The sequence below is a fragment of the Scleropages formosus genome, chromosome 7 (assembly GCF_900964775.1).
Source record: "Scleropages formosus chromosome 7, fSclFor1.1, whole genome shotgun sequence".
Lineage (NCBI taxonomy): Eukaryota > Metazoa > Chordata > Actinopteri > Osteoglossiformes > Osteoglossidae > Scleropages > Scleropages formosus.
This window is the reverse complement of record NC_041812.1, coordinates 17,431,689-17,449,007: the sequence shown is the minus strand read 5'-3', so window position 1 is coordinate 17,449,007 and position 17,319 is coordinate 17,431,689. Positions and strand designations below refer to the sequence as shown.

Sequence of the window (17,319 nt, the reverse complement as noted above, 5' to 3'; positions counted from 1 at the left end):
GCGTACTGGGTGGTTTTTATCGATTCAAATCCCTACGAGGGGCGGCGAGACACAGAAATACAGTCTCTAATGATGTTCGACAACAAAAAGCCTTTGTCCCACCAATGGAGTCTGGCGTTGATCTCAAGCCAATTAGCACTGCACACACAGTACAGTGAGTAGTGCGACCGGAGTACGTTGAATCGTTAGTACAAATAAAAACAATTATAAGTTGTGCGAGGAGTTATATTATGTGTACATTTCATTTAAAATCTGCGATTTCTGTTCTGATTGAGGGCCTAAAGATTAATTTTATACCCATATGAGATCCTGCTGTACGACTGAATGAACCTCGCCGTGCCATTGTGAAGTTCAAACGGTCCGGGTCCCGGGGGCGGTCCGAGCGCTCCGATTGGTTGCGCGCCTGTCAATCAACGCCCCACTTCCTGGATCAAATTACGGCAGCGGGTGTGCGACGGGCTCGCGCCCTGCGCTAGTGGCACGGAACAAGTTAGGCGTCTTTAACGCGCGGCGATGCGGTGCGATACCCAATGTGTCACTCCTAGTGTGGACAGAAAGGTGATCAAATATCCAGTTTTCATCTAACCGGATGCATATTTATTGATTGAGGATATTTGTTGTGTAGCTAAATGCAGCGCTAATGAATAGTCAGTGGCTCGCACTCTGTACTGTTGCTCTTCTTAGTTAGAAGGCTTGTGCGCTCAGAAGTTGTCTCATTCGAAGAATATATAATATTATATATAATCCTGGCGTAGATCTGCTGCTTTGAATGGAATGAAACTCATACATTGTTTTGTAGGTAGAATACAGTCACTAATCCAAATGATCGCAGGTTTTTGTCGCACCAAAGTGAAATACACACGTCATCATTGTGACATATGACATATATAATTTGTCACTAAGTGCACAGCGATCTGGGCAACGCTGCACGCGCAATAATGAAATGGGGCTCAGCAGTATGAATGTCCTTCAACGCTGACAGCAGTTTTCGAGAGGCAGCACAAAAATGTTTCCTATTTTTTGCATGATTTGTCTGGATAATAAGTCCATGTGACATATGAACCAACGTGCATCACACGAATAGCTACATAGGCTATAGGGTTTATCTGCTATTCAGCTATTTCTAATTACAACATTTTAAACATAAACATTTACACATTTATTATGCGCTTAAGAGGTCAGGGGAGAAGTGAGTGCGAAAGAGGTGAGTTCTGAGACCCTTCTTAAATTTAGAGAGAGATTCAGCAGTTCTGAGTGGAAGTGGGAGGTCATTCCGCCACATCGGAGGCAGAACCAGGAACCTTTGTGCTTTTGATTTTGGATTTTTGTAGGCAGGACCACCAAGTAGGCGGATGTGGAGGAGCGTAGCGGTCTGGTTGGGGGGAAAGAGTGATCAGGTCTTGTAGATATTGGGCAGCAGATCCGTTGATGGTTTTGGGCCGTAACCAGAGTCTTACATTTGGTCCAGGCAGAGGATGGTTAAATTCACTCTTTCCCTTTGCAGTCTGCAGTGCCTATTTCTTTGTCCCCAGTGTCCTGCAGTGAAACCCACACTGACCTATGCTGTGTGTGTTTGTTGCTGTCCTGTGACAGATTCTGTAGAGGTGTGTACCAGGACGTACACGATGGAGGGAGGAAGGCAAACGCGGGTGTCCCGCCCCCACAGGATCAGCGAGTCTTCAAAGGTCAGCCTCACCAACACGGATCAGTGTGTTAAATTTTCATTAACCAATTGCTCTGGTCAGGATCACAGTGGCCTGGAGGCTATCCCAGAATCCCTGGGCATAAGGGTGTGGAATAACACCCTAGATGGGATGCCAGTCCACTATAGGGTACCCACACACGCACACATTACAGGCAGTTTAGCATTGCCAGTTCATTTGACCTGCATGTCTTTGGACTGTGGCAGGAAACCAGAGCACCCAGAGAAAACCCACCCAGATACAGGGAGAACATGCACACTTCACACAGACTGAGCTGGATTTGAAGCTATGCTTCAACAGCGTAGATCCTGTGAAGCAGCAGCACTACCCGCTGCACCACTGTGCCACTCATTCAGCTTATCAGATGGGCCGAAAAACACTCAGTGCCCATGCTTGTCATTAATGTCTAATAGTGAATCTTTGTTCTCTTAATTGCTACCAGATGCATTCATTTTGACAAATTCTAACATCCCAGTCCCTAACTGGCCTCGTACTTCTGCTGAAATGAAGTTTCATGATCCTCTTTGCGAATGTAGATTGAAACACATTCAGTCTACACTACAGTCTTGTGTGTAATCTGATGCCTGACTAACAGACGTAAATAATATCTGTCAAAAAACATGACCTATAAAAACCATACATATTTTTCCTGCCTCCGTGACCTGCAGATCACACACCTAGTGTACCAGTTGCATGAAATCAGAAGTAACAAGTTAGCCATCCATCCATCCACATGGCCAGTGCACAGCTGTGGTGGTCCAGAGCCTGTCCAGAAAGCATAGGATGTAAGGCAGGGTACATCTTGGATGGAATACCGATCCGTCACAGGTGTTGGATTCTGTTATTTTTGTTGCAATGAGTCCTAGTTTATTTGAGGTGAGGATGAGACAAATGGAGACTTGGTTCAGAGTGCCTTTATTTTGTTACCACTCGAATGTGGATGGTGAAGCTACAATGGACATTATACCCACATCTCACACACTGTAGAACCCACACACACACTTTCTGAATCGCTTGTCCCATACAGGGTCGCAGGGAACCAGAGCCTAACCTGGCAACTCAGAGTGTAAGGCCGGAGGGGGAGGGGACGCACCCAGGACGGGACGCCAGTCTGTCGCAAGGCACCCCAAGTGGGACTCGAACCCTAGACCCACCGGAGAGCAGGACCTGGTCAAACCCACTGCGCCACCGCACCCCCCTTTACTGTAGAACCTGCAGAACATTATTACATTCAGTGTATATCGCAAAGAGTCCAGGTAACAACACATATTCTATACTGTTAAAAATATTAAGTTTAATTTAAAGTGCATACATAAGAAACACAGTTTTGTGTAGCAGCAACACACTGTGTAGTGGGAAGGAACCATGACACAGGTGGTCCCCGACTGTCGATGGTTCGACTTACGATTTTTTTCAACTTTACGATGGTGAGCTGGCGATAGACATTCAGTAGAAACTGTACTTTGAATTTTTAATTTTGATTTTTTCCCGGGCAAGCAATATGCGGTGCGATACTCTCTCGCGATCCATATCTCCCAGTCTGTCACGCAGAGCTGTGTATAACGTGTATTAGCTGCATTTTCGACTTACGATGGGTTTCGCGGAACATAACCCCATCGTAAGTCAGGGACCACCTGTACTCTACTTGGAAACCCTGGTAAACACGGGACAGCAGGCACACTGCGCCAGATTCGAACCGAGGCTCAAACTCCAAGCCTCGTTGCTGTGATTCACCATGACTGCGCACCGCGCTACCTTTTCTAGCCCGGAAATTCCTCGAAGCAGCCGATTAAAAACTAGGAACTCTTTTTTCAAAGATGTCCATGAAAAATTCTGAGATTACTTAATTTGTTGCACTGAAAATTGGTTGCCTTTACATGGAATTACAGGTAGTAATAGCATAATGATATTTTTTTTTACCTTATTACTAAACTTTTTTCAGTTAGAAAAAAGCAAGCTTGTGCTATACTGACCCCCTGCAGCCCATTTATAGTTCCCAGGGGGTCTTTGATCTGCAGGTGAAGACCCCCATCCTGCCTTAGAATCAAATGAACCTGTAGTTCCTGCCTATTGCCAGTGGAGGGCGCTGTAGTCCTGGATTTCCAAGCTGCCAGGCATCAGAGGCACATGTGAACTTTTGATCAACTTTTTGGTTGACAGACACCTAATGAGCAATGATTTTAACTTTCTTTCTCCCACATACATTTCTGCACGGTCTTTGATCACGTTTCAGTTTAATGATCAAAATGGCACGTGTGGTTTTCTGCGTCTGTTACTGAGCGTTGATGCACCTGTGATGTGCAGACGGAGCCCCAGAGGGTTCGGTGAGCGATCAGGTGCTGAGCTGCTGCATGACATCTTACAAGCGTCTCACGAGGGCTCTGAGGTTCTGCTCTCGTGCCGCTCTTCTGCGGAGCGCGTGTGACGTGTCTGCCCTGTGCCCTTCAGGTGTACCGCTGGGCGGAGCAGGCCAGCTGGGTGCTGCAGGGCCTCAGCGAGCAGCGCCAGCGTGGCCAGCTGTGCGACGTGATTCTGCTGGCGGATGAGCAGCAGGTGCGCGCGCATCGGGCTCTGCTGGCTGTGTCCAGCCCCTACTTCCAGGCCATGTTCACGCTGGGCATGCGCGAGGAGCGCCAGGCTGAAGTCCCGCTGGTGGGCACGTCTTATGTGGGCCTAAAGGCTGTGGTGGACTTCCTGTATAGCGGGGAGCTGCCGCTGGATGGTGGGAACATCGACTACGTGCTGGAGACGGCCCACTTGCTGCAGGTGTGGCGGGCGGTGGACTTCTGCTGCCAGTACCTGGAGAAGGAGGTGAATGAGGAGAACTACCTGTACCTGCAGGAGCTGGCTCAGCTCTACAGCCTGGAGCGCCTGGACGCTTTCATCGATCACTTCATCCTGGAGCGCTTCGCTACGCTGTCCTTCACGCCAGAGTTCCTGCGGGACACGCAGCTCCCCAAGCTCGCTTTGTACCTGGCCAGCGGGCAGGTGCAGCACGAGAGCGAGCAGGCCCTGCTGCAGGCTGCGCTGCAGTGGCTGAGCCAATGTCCGGAGCGCCAGCCCCATGCCCGCCAGCTGCTGTCCCACATCCACTTCCCGCTCATCCCAGCGGGCGAGTTGCAGGATCGCGTGCTCCCGGCTGTGTGCTCCCTGCTTCCCCCGGGGTGCGAGGGGTTAGTGGAGGAGGCTCTCTGCTACCACCAGCAGACCAGCGCGCAGCCCGTACTGCAGACCGCAAGGACGGCGCTGCGGGGGGCAACTGAGCGCCTCCTGCTGGTGGGCGGCGAGGTGTCCGAACGGGGCGAAGAACTGAGCGCTGAGGTGCGTTGGCTGGACGGGGATGCCGGGTGGGGCGTGGAGACCAAGTTGCCCGCCCAGCGAAGCCACCACTGTGTCGCTGTCCTTGGGGGCTTCGTCTTCACCGCGGGGGGCAGCTCGTCCCGCGACAACGGAGGTGACGCTGCAAGCAATGTGCTGTACCGTTACGATCCTCGTACCGGTCAGTGGATAAAGGTGCATCTCCCTCTAAGCTTCTCAGACCCTTGTCACCAACCGGGTAATGTTGTCATGGCGACTGTTGCTTCAGTCATGTTTTTCCATTGTCTCTGCACAGGGGGCCCCAATGAACCAAAGGCGTGTTGATTTTTACCTGGGGGTGTTAGAGGACTATTTGATTGCTGTTGGGGGACGCAATGACAGTGGCGCCTTGTCGTCAGTGGAGGTGTACCACCCACTCGAGGACCGCTGGGTCTATGTGGCAGCACTCCCAAGGTATGGTGGTATGCTGTGGTTTCATAATCTCTCCTCACTCACTCCAGTATTTTCTTGTTCTTGTCAAAGCTAGGCTTCCTGCGCTCCAACTCCGTCCGTCCCAAAAAACATAACTGATAAAGCTGTTTGGTAGTTAAACCTAAATGATGAAGCTAAGTTGCTGTAAGCTTTACAGTTGGTTTTAAAGTTCTTTTGCTCGTTTAGTAATCTTTAAGTAGACTGGCACCGGAGTAAATTGCCGGAAGCCTTTCAGAGCATATTCTGTGTTGGGTTCTCAGATCTTCAAATGCAAGGTTATTGTATATCTCAAAAGGTACCCATTAGGTGTCTGCAGAGGCAGTTTTGTGGTCGGTCAGTCGGTTGGTCCGTCCGTCCGTCCAATTTTAATGAAAGGGTTGTGGTGAACTGGAACCTCTCCCAGGAGCATTGGGCGTAAGGCTGAGTGGGATGCATTCTGGACAGGGCGCCAGTCCATCACCGGTTTTCTGTTAGAGTTCACTGAAACTGTGGAACAAAATACCACTCTGCTCAGGAAGCAGGATCTGTGAGTGCTTTAAAAAAAATCTGAAAACATAATTAAAAGCAGCCTTATAAAGTAAGATTTTTAAAATTAATTTTTTTCTAAAACGCTTTTATCTGTGGGGGGGGCGCGGTGGCGCAGTGGGTTGGGCCGGGTCCTGTTCTCCGGTGGGTCTGGGGTTCGAGTCCCGCTTGGGGTGCTTTGCGATGGACTGGTGTCCCATCCTGGGTGTGTCCCCTCCCCCTCCAGCCTTACGCTCTGTGGTGCCAGGTTAGGCTCTGGCTCCCCGCGACCCCGAATGGGACAAGCGGTTCAGAAAATGTGTGTGTGTGTGTGCGCTTTTATCTGTAAAATTAGTTTGATAGGTGCTATATAAATATTATCGTTGTTGTCATCATCACATTCATTCACCATCAGAGCTTCCTTTTTGTGTCCCTGTTCTGTAGGTTCACCTATGGCCATGCTGGCACCACTCACAAGAATGTGATCTTCATCTCAGGTGGCCATGACTACCAAATAGGGCCATACAGGCGAGACTTGCTGAGCTATGACCCCAGGATCAATGCTTGGACAGAGCGGAGGCCAATGGCCGTGGCGCGGGGGTGGCACTGCATGACATCCCTGAAGGAGCTCATTTATGCCATCGGCGGCAGCGATGACCGGGAGAACAGCATGGAGCGTTTTGATATTCTGAGCGTGGAGGCATTTGATCCCAAGAGCGAGCAGTGGACCTGCATCGCCCCGCTCCTGCAAGCCAACAGCGAGGCCGGCGTTGTCACCTGGGGGGGTGCGATTTATGTCCTGGGTGGGTACAGCTGGGAGAGCATGGCATTCTCGAGTAGGACGCAAATTTTTGACCCAGAGAGGGGCCAGTGGACGCGGGGACCAGACCTGCCGAAGCGCATCGCGGGGGCATCGGCTTGCGTGTGCGCAGTCAGACCCCGTGACCGCAGCCCCGATAGGAAGAAGGCTGTGCGCCGGAGAAAGAGCGTGAATAACGCTCGGCAGGGCCGAGATAGGTGACTCGGAGAAAGGAGCGAGCAGGTGTTACTCCGCACCGAGAGAACGAAGGCGACCTTAGTGAATGATACGAACACGTTGAAGACCCACGTGTCAAAAAGTTTGAAGAGCCCGAGTAAAGGACTGTCACGCAGTTCCCTGCTCTTCGCCCGGTTCTGTGATCTAAATGAGTTCGGATCAACTGCTGTCATTGCTGTTATTCCCATTAAAAACAGTGCTTCTCTTCTTGGTGCAAATTGTTTCATGTCTTCTGCACAACGGAAACTGTATTGATAATGTTTAAGTGTGAAAACTGTTTTGTATTGTTATGTTTGTGTGTGATTGCGTGGATTGATGTTTTGCCTATGAAATAGAGCGAAATTAATTGCGAGGGGACATTTTTTATTCCAGTTTCCTTGCAAACGGCAATGTACGTGGTGAACAACTCACCGCCCTTCACCCTTCCTGTCACTGTAGTTCAGATGCAAAACATAACACTTTACTGGCATTTTGGGGGTTTATAATTGTTTCTTTTTTTGTTAATTTAAAGTCACAAGGAAATTTTCCCCAAAAAACATTTCCTCCTTGTTTAATGCCCTGAGTATTTTGTCCAAATGGGAGTGTCTCTCTGGAGCTGGTTCAGTTGAAGGGGTAGTAAGGGTGGGATTTCAGCCTGGAGTAAACACACATGACACAAATACTCAAACAGAGAGAAAAAAATAAAAGAAGATTCACTGTTGCTATTTGAAAATTGTGTTGACTAATGAGTTGTTAAGAGGATCTATCCAATAAGTGCAACTCATGGAACCATGGTTTTTGTATGTGTTTATGGGAGAGATTCAAAAAGAATGTTACTTACAAGTCGATAACACAAGCCTTCCAACCTCGGTCAAGCCCTTGCAGTGCCCTCATGTCCTCCTCATCCAGGGCGAAGTCAAAGATCTGACCCCATACAGACATGTCAGATCTAGGCAATAGAGAGATTGTAATAGGTGCACCAATAATAGATGAATCTCTAACAATGGGTCCTCACCTTGGTGTTCTCCAGCAGGTGATTGGGCTTGATACTCTTGGGGATCACTGCAATACCCTGCTGTACATGGTACCTCAACAGGACCTGAAATATTTCCGCAGAACCAGCACTCAGTTGATGCGCAGTATCTCAAATGAAGCATTCTCTGTGTGAAGAAGTGCGAGTTTCTCAAACAGCTTCCACATTCTTCAAAAAGTTGAGTATATTTTTCATCTTTAAAACCATGGATGCTTCACTAAAATAGCGGTTAGAGCTACTGCCTTTGGACCCGAAGATCGCAGGTTCGATTGTCACCTCCGGCTGTAGTACCCCTGAGCAAGGTACTTAGCCTAAAATTTCTCCAGTACAAAATTACCCAGCTGTATAAACAACTGTAAATACCTTAACATTATAAGTTACTTTGGAAAAAAGCATCAGCTAAATGAATAAATGTAAATTTAACAAGAAGCTCCCAGTGAGACATTCTTGACTGAATACAGTTTAAATAATTATCGTGAGGATATGGAATGGTGTGGGGCATTATACGTATGTTATGCAGGAGAAAGAAGATTGCTGCGATTTTAAATCATTCCTCTGTGGTGGGTAGATAGCTGCTGGGAGGTCTAAGGCTACTCCCAAAAGTTTCCTTGAATTACACCTAGGAATTATTAATATTTAGCTGATGCCTTTGTGGGGGTGCGGTGGCGCAGTGGGTTGGATCGCAGTCCTGCTGTCCGGTGGGTCTGGGGTTCGAGTCCTGCTTGGGGTGCCTTGCGACGGACTGGCGTCCCGTCCTGGGTGTGTCCCCTCCCCCTCCGGCCTTACGCCCTGTGTTGCCGGGTTAGGCTCCGGTTCCCCGTGACCCCGTATGGGACAAGCGGTTCTGAAAATGTGTGTGTGTGTGTGTGTGTGATGCCTTTGTCTAAAGCAACATACAGCAGTCACAAAGTCATCTGCAAATGTTTCGGGTCAAATTACATGTTTTGTTGATTTTCTAAGGGAAAAACAGTTTTTGTACAATTGTTGATGAGTGTGGAATACATTGTGCAGAAAATTTGCAAGAAGCTACAAGGACTGAAGATACATTCAGCTAAGATGAAACACTTCCGGTTAGAGCATAGTTCTGTCTGTGTCTGACCAAACCAGGAGTGCCCAGATCCTCCACGTGACATGAGCCTGATCCCCAAGCTAAGCAGTAGAAAGGTGTTGGGTCAGTTGCCTCAAGGTAAAAAGAAAGAAGAAAGGCAATACTTTGATGAAGATGTAGATAAAGTGTTGAGGCAAGCATGAAGGGTGATGTTGACAGCCTTCATCATTTGTTCAGCAGCAAAGGGGTTAGGCATGAGGGAGAAGGTAGTCATATCTGGGTACACCTAAAACAACCAAGCATGGAGGACCCAGGCATAATGCAGGAACTGAGGGCGTTGCGGAGTCAGTTTAGGGTAGCTTATGAGGAGAGGAGCCCTGGCAGAGCTGAGGTTTTCTCTATAGACTTGCATTCACAACAATATAAAGTACAACCATAATTACTGACTCCTTTTCAGCACCGAGAACTGTTTTGTCAATGGCTTTTAAACGTGTTCAAAAGTGGAAAAGGGTTAATGAAAGAGGTGGGATTGTCCAACCTGTGCCGGGGTCCGCCGGTGCTTCTTGGCCACAGCGTTGACCACTGGGTCCTCCATCAGCTTCTCGGGATCAGCGGCTCCGCGGTGACTGAAGGATAAGCATTGGAAATTATTGGTCTAATCAAAAAGAAAAAAATGCAATAGGTCATATAAGCGCCAATCCTGTATGCCTGTAACATTCAGACATAGAAAAGACAAAACATATTTTCTATACTGTTTCTGTGGAAGAAATAGGGTCTCAAAAATCTTTACACATTTTAACATAGAAGAAATGCTCCTTATATAATCTATTGGCCGTAGATTTGAAAAACTTCAGCAACACAGGCATTCACTTTGTCTTCCGAGTGAACATCATTCTACATGAAGTATATTACGTGAGGGTTCTATAAAGAAAATGTCCTTGAATATCCTCCACAAAAGTGTGCATACATTTTTGGAGACACTACAAGTTCCTTTTCAGGGGCTACTTACGTAATAGGGTAGTCTAAGCTGGTGTTAGAACTCTGTATATTGTCTTACATTGTTGAATTACATATGATGAATTCGCATTTCTGCACTTATAACTGAAAGGATGAACTCTATATTCAAGAAATCAAAATTGAGTAAAGGGTAATAAAATACTAATAACGTTGAATTTATTGGATTTTTTTCCCCCCCATTAGCCAGTCTGGTGGAAGAAACATTTTCCGAAACGAGAGGGTACTGCATTTGTTAGGCCAAACTGTACTAACTGTACATTCTTAGATGAGGGGATGGTCATCTGTGTTTGCAGTTTTCCACAGACACTCTATTGGGACTTTGACTGGGCTATGCAAGGACAGGGACCCTCTTCTTGTTAAGCCACTCCTTTGTAACACTGGCCTTGTGCTTTGGGTCATTGTCCTGCTCAGGGGTGCTTCTTTGTCCCAGTTTCAGGAATTTAGCAGGCTGACATGAGCTTTTTTTTCCTGCTGTACTTTGCACCATTCCTGACGTTTCCAGAAATTATGTGTTGGCTAATGCTTATCATTTCCAGTGGAAAATTTTTGTAGTTTAACCAACAAAAATCAAGATTTAGATCCCTGTAGTAAGATTCTTCTTTGCCTTGTCTGCTTAGCACTTTTCGGTTTGAAACTTGAGATATTATGATCTGGGCAGTGTCCGAATTGAACAGGACACCTTCGACCTTCAAAGGTCTACTTAAACATGTGCAAAGGGAAATTCACCTCTTCATCCTTGTTCTGGATCGTACCTTTTTTTTGCATCTGGAACTTATCTGAAATTCTCTCAGGTCTTCATGACAGAATTTCAATAAATTTACTCTAGGGGTGTCATAAGATGTATGTTACATAGGTAATAGGTGTGCTGTTTTTTGTTAGTGTCCATTAACTTACTTATCAATTAATTTACTTATAATGTTCACAATATGTGGATCAGGTAGTAATTTCCATTTAAACAAGCAGTGACTGCAGAGAAACTGTATACCGTGCAAGGGGATGAAGACCACTAAATGAAATAATCCATGTAAACGTTAATACGTGGACAGAAGAACTGGGAATTTAAACAAATTGCCACTTAACAGTTCATGGGGTCTCCCAGGGGAACCAAGCGGACTGTATGCGGTGAGAGCAATATTCCGACTCTTGCAAAATTGGATCAGATCTGACTGGACCAGGTACGGGTGTAGTTCTACCTGTGTGAAATGAAAAGTCCATCAAAAGGGGCTCAAAAGCCATCAAACATAAAGTGACAAATAAATCAATGTAACCCTTTAAATGTTTATTTATATCTGGCCTAAAAACAATGTCCAAACTCTGGGAAGACTACAGTATAAAGTATAATCATTCATCCATTCATTGCATTATGACTCTAATGTGCGGTCACGGTGGTCCTGAGACATAAGGTGTGAAAGTCAGGGCAATCACAGAGACATCACTCACTAGGGGCGGTTTAGAGTCACATGTACGCTCATTTAGCTGATACAGCTGATTAATTTTTATTTCCACTGGAGCTTTTAACACTTTTTCCATTTGCTGCCTCCTAGTTTAGAATCATTAATTCATTTGAAAGTATGTCTTTAGACTGTGGGAGGAAACCAGAGCACCTAGAGGAAACCCATGTGAACCTAGGGAGAACATGCAAACTCCACACAGACTGCATTAAACCTCAGATACGCACCCCTTGTGCTGTGAGGCACCGTACCCGCCTTAATGGTAATTAATAAATAAATGTTTTTACTCAATAAATAACATAGGGTAACTTTAAACACAAGTTAGCACCAGAGCAGCGAGGCAAAAAGATGTCCCCCCAGTATTTTCCTGGCTGTACCTGGTTGACGGCTGGAGGAATCTTGGCCACAGCAAGCAGCCGCTCCAGTTGGGAGATGTTAAAGTTGGATACGCCAATGCTCTTCACTTTACCTGTGGCCTGCACAGCTTCCATTTCCTACAGCAGAGGAGCACATCTTTAAGGCGCGCAGTGCAGCACGTATCCAAACGAGACACAATTAACATTGTGACATCATGATCTGTCCCACCACGTGCTGTTCACTCTTCTTAAATCTTCCTCTACCTTTCCAACATGTCTGAATCAGCATTTTTATTCGCCCTTCAAAGTGAAAATATGACCTTGGACCATCATATACAACTGCAATGTTTTTTGTCTGAAACACCATTAAGAGGCATGCGTGTTTACGAGTGTGTTACTTTTTTATCGTTATTGATGTGCTTGTACAATCACTGTACTGCAGTTGTCAGTCACAATAATACAAAGGAGAGAAGTTGAGCAGTGATCTAAAAATGAAGACATCAGCAATAGTATGGTAATATGAATTAGTACCAATCACGCATAAAAGTAATAATATGAATTCCCAGTTTTTCAAGGATGCGGAACAGGCGTCGACGGTGTGAACTGATTAACCTATGATATGACAATAAAAAGGATTACATAGTGTAACCATCTAACGCACATCTAAGCACACATTTAACACTAATTTCCATAGCGTATTTACATCCTCTTCACCTAGAAGGCACGTTCATGGAAAGTAACTTTGCAGCATTTGATCCATTTATACCATCATTTATTCCAGCTGAAGAAATTCACAGTACGTAAGTATTTTAAATCAAGGGTACCACGGTACAAGAGAATGGGATCTGAACCAGCAACATTCAGGGTTTGGCATCAAGTCTTTAGTCGTTGTTTTGGGTAATGGTATGAATTTGCACTGTAACTCGCACGGCTCAAATTCAAAACTCTGGTCACGGCCTACAAAACCGTCAATGGATCTGCCCCCGATATCGACAAGACCCGAGTACTTGCCATGCCCCAAACAGATGACTACGCTCTTCCACCTCTGCCCACTCGGTGGTCCCGTGTACAAAAGCCCCATGTACAGCAGGGTGTCAAAACTCATTTCTTTTGGACTCACTTCTCCCCGATCTCTTAAGTACGTGATAAACATGTACGTGTTTGTTAGGCTTAATGATTTTTAACAACGATTGAAAATAATGGACAGGCTTATATGTAGCTACAAGTGGGATGTATTCTGGTTCATACCATGAAATGTGACAAATTAATTGTACTCTAGAATATAGAATTGTCTGCATCTAAATCTCTCCTTCAGTGGGTGTAATGCATTTTTTGTAATATTCTCTGAGATGTGTGTCGCTTTGGAGAAAAGCATCTGCTAAATTGATAAATGTAAATGTTTGGATCCGTGGGAATGAAGACCAATCTGACAAGTTTTATGAGTCCATCGGTGGAATCTTTTCCCATATAGGGTAACGGCATTAAGCAAGTTATTGCTAACCTCTTTACGATACATTTTGGTGGTTAAGAAAAACGGAAATCCTTGCTACAAAGAATATTAAGAATATTATTTTCCAACCCCTTAAAAGAAGGTGATTGAGATAGAGTGTGTAACACGCCATGGCGGCCGGGGAAGGGGGTGGAGACGGGGGCAAAGGAGCCACAGCTGGGGCTAATCACTAACACTATTTTTTCCCCCGAACTCAACAGTGAAAGGGAGAGAGGGAGGAGGATGGCACGAGCGAAGAGACGAGCACGACCCAGATCGCGACCCCGATCCCGACGCCAACGAGACCACGTCGAATCCCCCGTCTACCCATTCCCGGTCCCCCCGTTTCCCCCCTTTGCCTCCTCACTGTCGACGGGTGAATAAAAGACGCCAACGGGCGAGCACCGCACCTACCGTCTCTGGCTTCGTCTGTTGCAGAGCGTTTAACCAGAACCAAGTGCAATTCAATAGGGACTGTAAATGATGAGCGATCCCCTTGCAGGGAACGGGGCACTCCTGGGTGTACGTTACCTTCCACACATCAACGTAATCAATGTCTGTGCTGAGGATCTCTCCGTCCTTCATCGGAAAGAGTTCGTCATCAACTCTCTGGAGGGAAACAGATAGTCGAGTCAGTCCCGCACCGCTTGTGTCTGTTCGAATGTTTGCGAAAAGCACCGTCCATTACCTGTAGACCCACAGGGAAGTGCACAAGGTAGAGGTCCAGGTACTCGAGGTCCAGGTCTCTTAATGATTTACCGAGGCACGATGCCACGTCCCCAGGAGCATGGTACGTACACCAGAGCTACACAGAGCAGAAAGGCCGTTACCGGTCCGTTCATCTCTCCGTCAATAAGCGAAGCTCCCGATGATCCTCATAAGGATGCGGTTCATACATAAACAATTCACTGCAACAGCCCTGCCTGTTCTGTTCTTAGAGTGCGTAGCATGGTTAACAGTATTTACGCTGTTAACTACGTAGATTGTAGGGTGCACTGCAGTGAGAAGTGATTGTGTTGTACTGTCCAACTTCACGATGTCTGTGCTCCTAAGTCCAACAATTATTTACATTTACATTTATTCTTCTAGCAGATGCTTTTCTCCAAAGCGACGTACATCTCGGAGAAAACACAATTTGAGCATTACATTAGGAGAAAGAGACAGTTGCAGACATGTGATTCTTAAGTAAACCTAGTTTGTTTCTTTCCACTTACAATTACATTTATTCACTTAGCAGACGCTTTTCTCCAAAGCGACTCCCAATGGATACTTTGTAGTGTTATGAGCCCACACACCTTATTCACCAAGGTGACTTACACCACTAGATACACTATTTACACTGGGTCACTCATCCACACATCAGTGAAACACGCTCTCTCTATGTCACTCATACACTATGGGGGAACCTGAACAGCATGTGTTTGGACTGTGGGAGGAAACCAGAGCACCCAGAGGAAACCCACACAGACACAGGGAGAACATGAGGGGGGAATTGAACTCCATACAGTTCCTGCGCCAACCTTGCTGACAATGAACATGTCCTGGCGGCGAATGATGCCCTGGTCCATCTTGGCCCGAAGGGCGCGTCCCACTTCCACCTCGTTGCGGTAGCTGTAGGCCGTGTCAAGGTGACGGTAACCCGCGGCGATCGCTGCTTCCACTGCCCCCTGGAGCACCTGGGAATTGCATGTCTGCTCATTGTGAGGTGACCACAGAAGTATGGATTTAGCGAACACATAGAAACAAGCCTGGCAATTATGCTCAACACACACATCAGTCACTATTATTTGGCCTAATGATGGAAACACTCTTTAGTGCAAAGCGCTGCTAAAGTCTCTATAACAGTCATGTTTTTAATTTTTTATGTCTCTTCTTTATGTTCTTAAATAAATTTAAAAAACATAAAGCTAATATTTTTAATTAACCAATCAAAGATTTATTTATCAAATGCACAGCAATACAGCGTACAGCACTGGTTGCTGGCACTTAAATGTCTTTTTCTAATTACATGGTTTAACAACAATTTACTATTTATTTATATTGGTTATATATAAATAGTGTGTGAATTTAAATCTTGCACATGAATATAATCCTGAAGCATAAATGTAAATGGACATAGATAAAATGGAATACCAGTGATATTAAATCTACTTATCATAAAGAATCTACCACTTCACTCTAGGTAGGACACCGCATATCCACTGGCCAAAATGTAAACTCGAAAAAGGTAAACCTGTAAAGGTGTGTGGTATTTGACATAACATTATGTGCAATTTTACTCCGGTATTTTTAACTGGATTGTCATCAGCTACAGCACAGCATTTACTTACACATATGCGACACATACTGTGCATATTCCCACACACGTTGTTCAGATATATTCACCGCACCAAAAGTTGTCATTATGAGGAGTGCTTCATAGAAAAAGTGAGACTTAAATCTGTTCAGGTTTAAATTAAAATGTATTATCTGTAGATTCCGTCTTAAAAATGGAGGGTCGGAAAGTTTCGGGAAAAAAGGGAGCGAAAGAAGACAAAGTACGCGCACCTTCCACGTTCCCAGGCCCAGCAAGGGCATGCGAGCGCCGTCGTTGAGCCGGATTGTCCGCTCGGCCGGTCTGTCGTCATCCATTCTTGGCCCGCGTGGGAGCGCGAACAGCAGACGCGCTTACCGCTCGCTCGCACTCGCGGCCTCCCTATTTCCTCGCCTCGCTTCTCTTCTCTTTCGACTTTTGTCAACCTTTGCTCCTTCCTTTGACTCAGCCCTTTCTCTTTCTCTCGCTTAATCCTTTTATTTCTGCGCCTCTCTGGTTAATCATTGAACGCCGTGCCTTTATGAGCTACAGGCAAGTGTGCGTTACCGAGAACGTGCTCACCCGAGAGTGAGGGTGCAGGAGTGTGAAGGACAGCGCTGCCTATCCTGTGACAGAGTACGAATGTTTGCAGTAATTATGGATATTTACATGTACATTTTGGCATGAGAGCTGTTGCCACCAAAAGACAGACCTGACCTTTGGTTGCTCCACCTGCTTCGCCCAATCTAGTGTGAAACTCGTATCCCGGAGGGTGAGTCCACATTCACCAGAAATACAGATACTTTACTTTTATACCTCTGAGAATTGCTACTCAACTTTTTAACAGCATTAACAGAACTTAAAAATATTCAGTATAGAAATTATTGAAGTTAATAATTAATGTGTGAGTGACACAGAGAGAGTGTGTTCCACTGATGTATGGATGAGTGACCCAGTGGAAGTAGTGTATCTAGTAGTGTAAGTCACCGCGGTGAATAAGGTGTGTGGGCTGATAAAACTACATAGTATCCATTGGGAGTCGCTTCGGAGAAAAGCGTCTGCTAAATAATTAAATGTAAATGTAATATATTAATGGGTTTTATGAACAGAATGGGGTCACTGCAACCGGCAGGTGGAAAGAGTGAACTGAGAAAATGCACACGTGTCCACGTACACAGAGCAAGGGCTCAGGGTCAAAAGGTTACGATATTTTACGGGTGTGATTACGCAGCACCTTTCAGTAACTTCCAGAAGGGTGTCCAGAAATACCAAAATTTATTATGGCTGTCATGCAAACCAAATGTGAGTTTTTCCAGTGGGAAAAATCTAAACACTTCACTCATCCACATATTTAGAGAGGGATCTTCAGGTATAGACAACAACATTAAATGTATTTTAATGTCAAGCACATAAGAGGAGTTTCCCTACATTCCACAACAGCTGAAATAAAGAATGTGTATTTTTAATGTGTTTGGCACAGGTATAGCAGCCGAGGTGAAACGCTAGCCCGAACAACATTAATTCTACCAATGTTAAAATGGGTTGAGATCCACAAAGTCAGTTCCTCATTAATATTCATTGGAAAAGAAATTATTTCAAACAGATGTCCTCAGAGTAATCA

The 17,319-nt window shown here is 45.8% G+C and overlaps 2 protein-coding genes across 4 annotated transcripts; one reads left to right on the top strand and one right to left on the bottom strand.

The window, feature by feature from the left end:
• The first annotated feature begins 439 nt into the window (after positions 1–439).
• klhl36 (kelch-like family member 36) lies at positions 440–7,245 on the top strand. Its single transcript, XM_018739247.2, has 5 exons — positions 440–558; positions 1,594–1,685; positions 4,152–5,216; positions 5,317–5,474; positions 6,441–7,245. Exons 2-5 carry the CDS (start codon positions 1,626–1,628, stop codon positions 7,015–7,017), a joined length of 1,860 nt encoding a protein of 619 aa, XP_018594763.2. The 5' UTR covers positions 440–558; positions 1,594–1,625; the 3' UTR covers positions 7,018–7,245.
• A 67-nt stretch (positions 7,246–7,312) lies between these two features.
• On the bottom strand, positions 7,313–16,187 carry LOC108926526 (1,5-anhydro-D-fructose reductase). Of its 3 annotated transcripts, none has more exons than XM_018739248.2 (10): positions 15,953–16,187; positions 14,926–15,096; positions 14,094–14,210; positions 13,937–14,014; positions 11,938–12,054; positions 11,190–11,302; positions 9,631–9,718; positions 8,027–8,110; positions 7,853–7,935; positions 7,313–7,666 (listed from the first exon to the last, which is right to left on the bottom strand). In XM_018739248.2, the coding sequence occupies exons 1-10, from the start codon at positions 16,034–16,036 to the stop codon at positions 7,633–7,635; spliced, it is 969 nt and encodes a 322-aa protein (XP_018594764.1). In that variant the 5' UTR covers positions 16,037–16,187; the 3' UTR covers positions 7,313–7,632. The 3 variants fall into 3 exon arrangements, with proteins under 3 accessions (XP_018594764.1, XP_018594765.1, XP_018594766.1); XM_018739249.2 differs by having other exon boundaries at positions 14,926–15,081; XM_018739250.2 differs by lacking the exon at positions 7,313–7,666 and having other exon boundaries at positions 7,884–7,960.
• Positions 16,188–17,319: the final 1,132 nt, after the last annotated feature.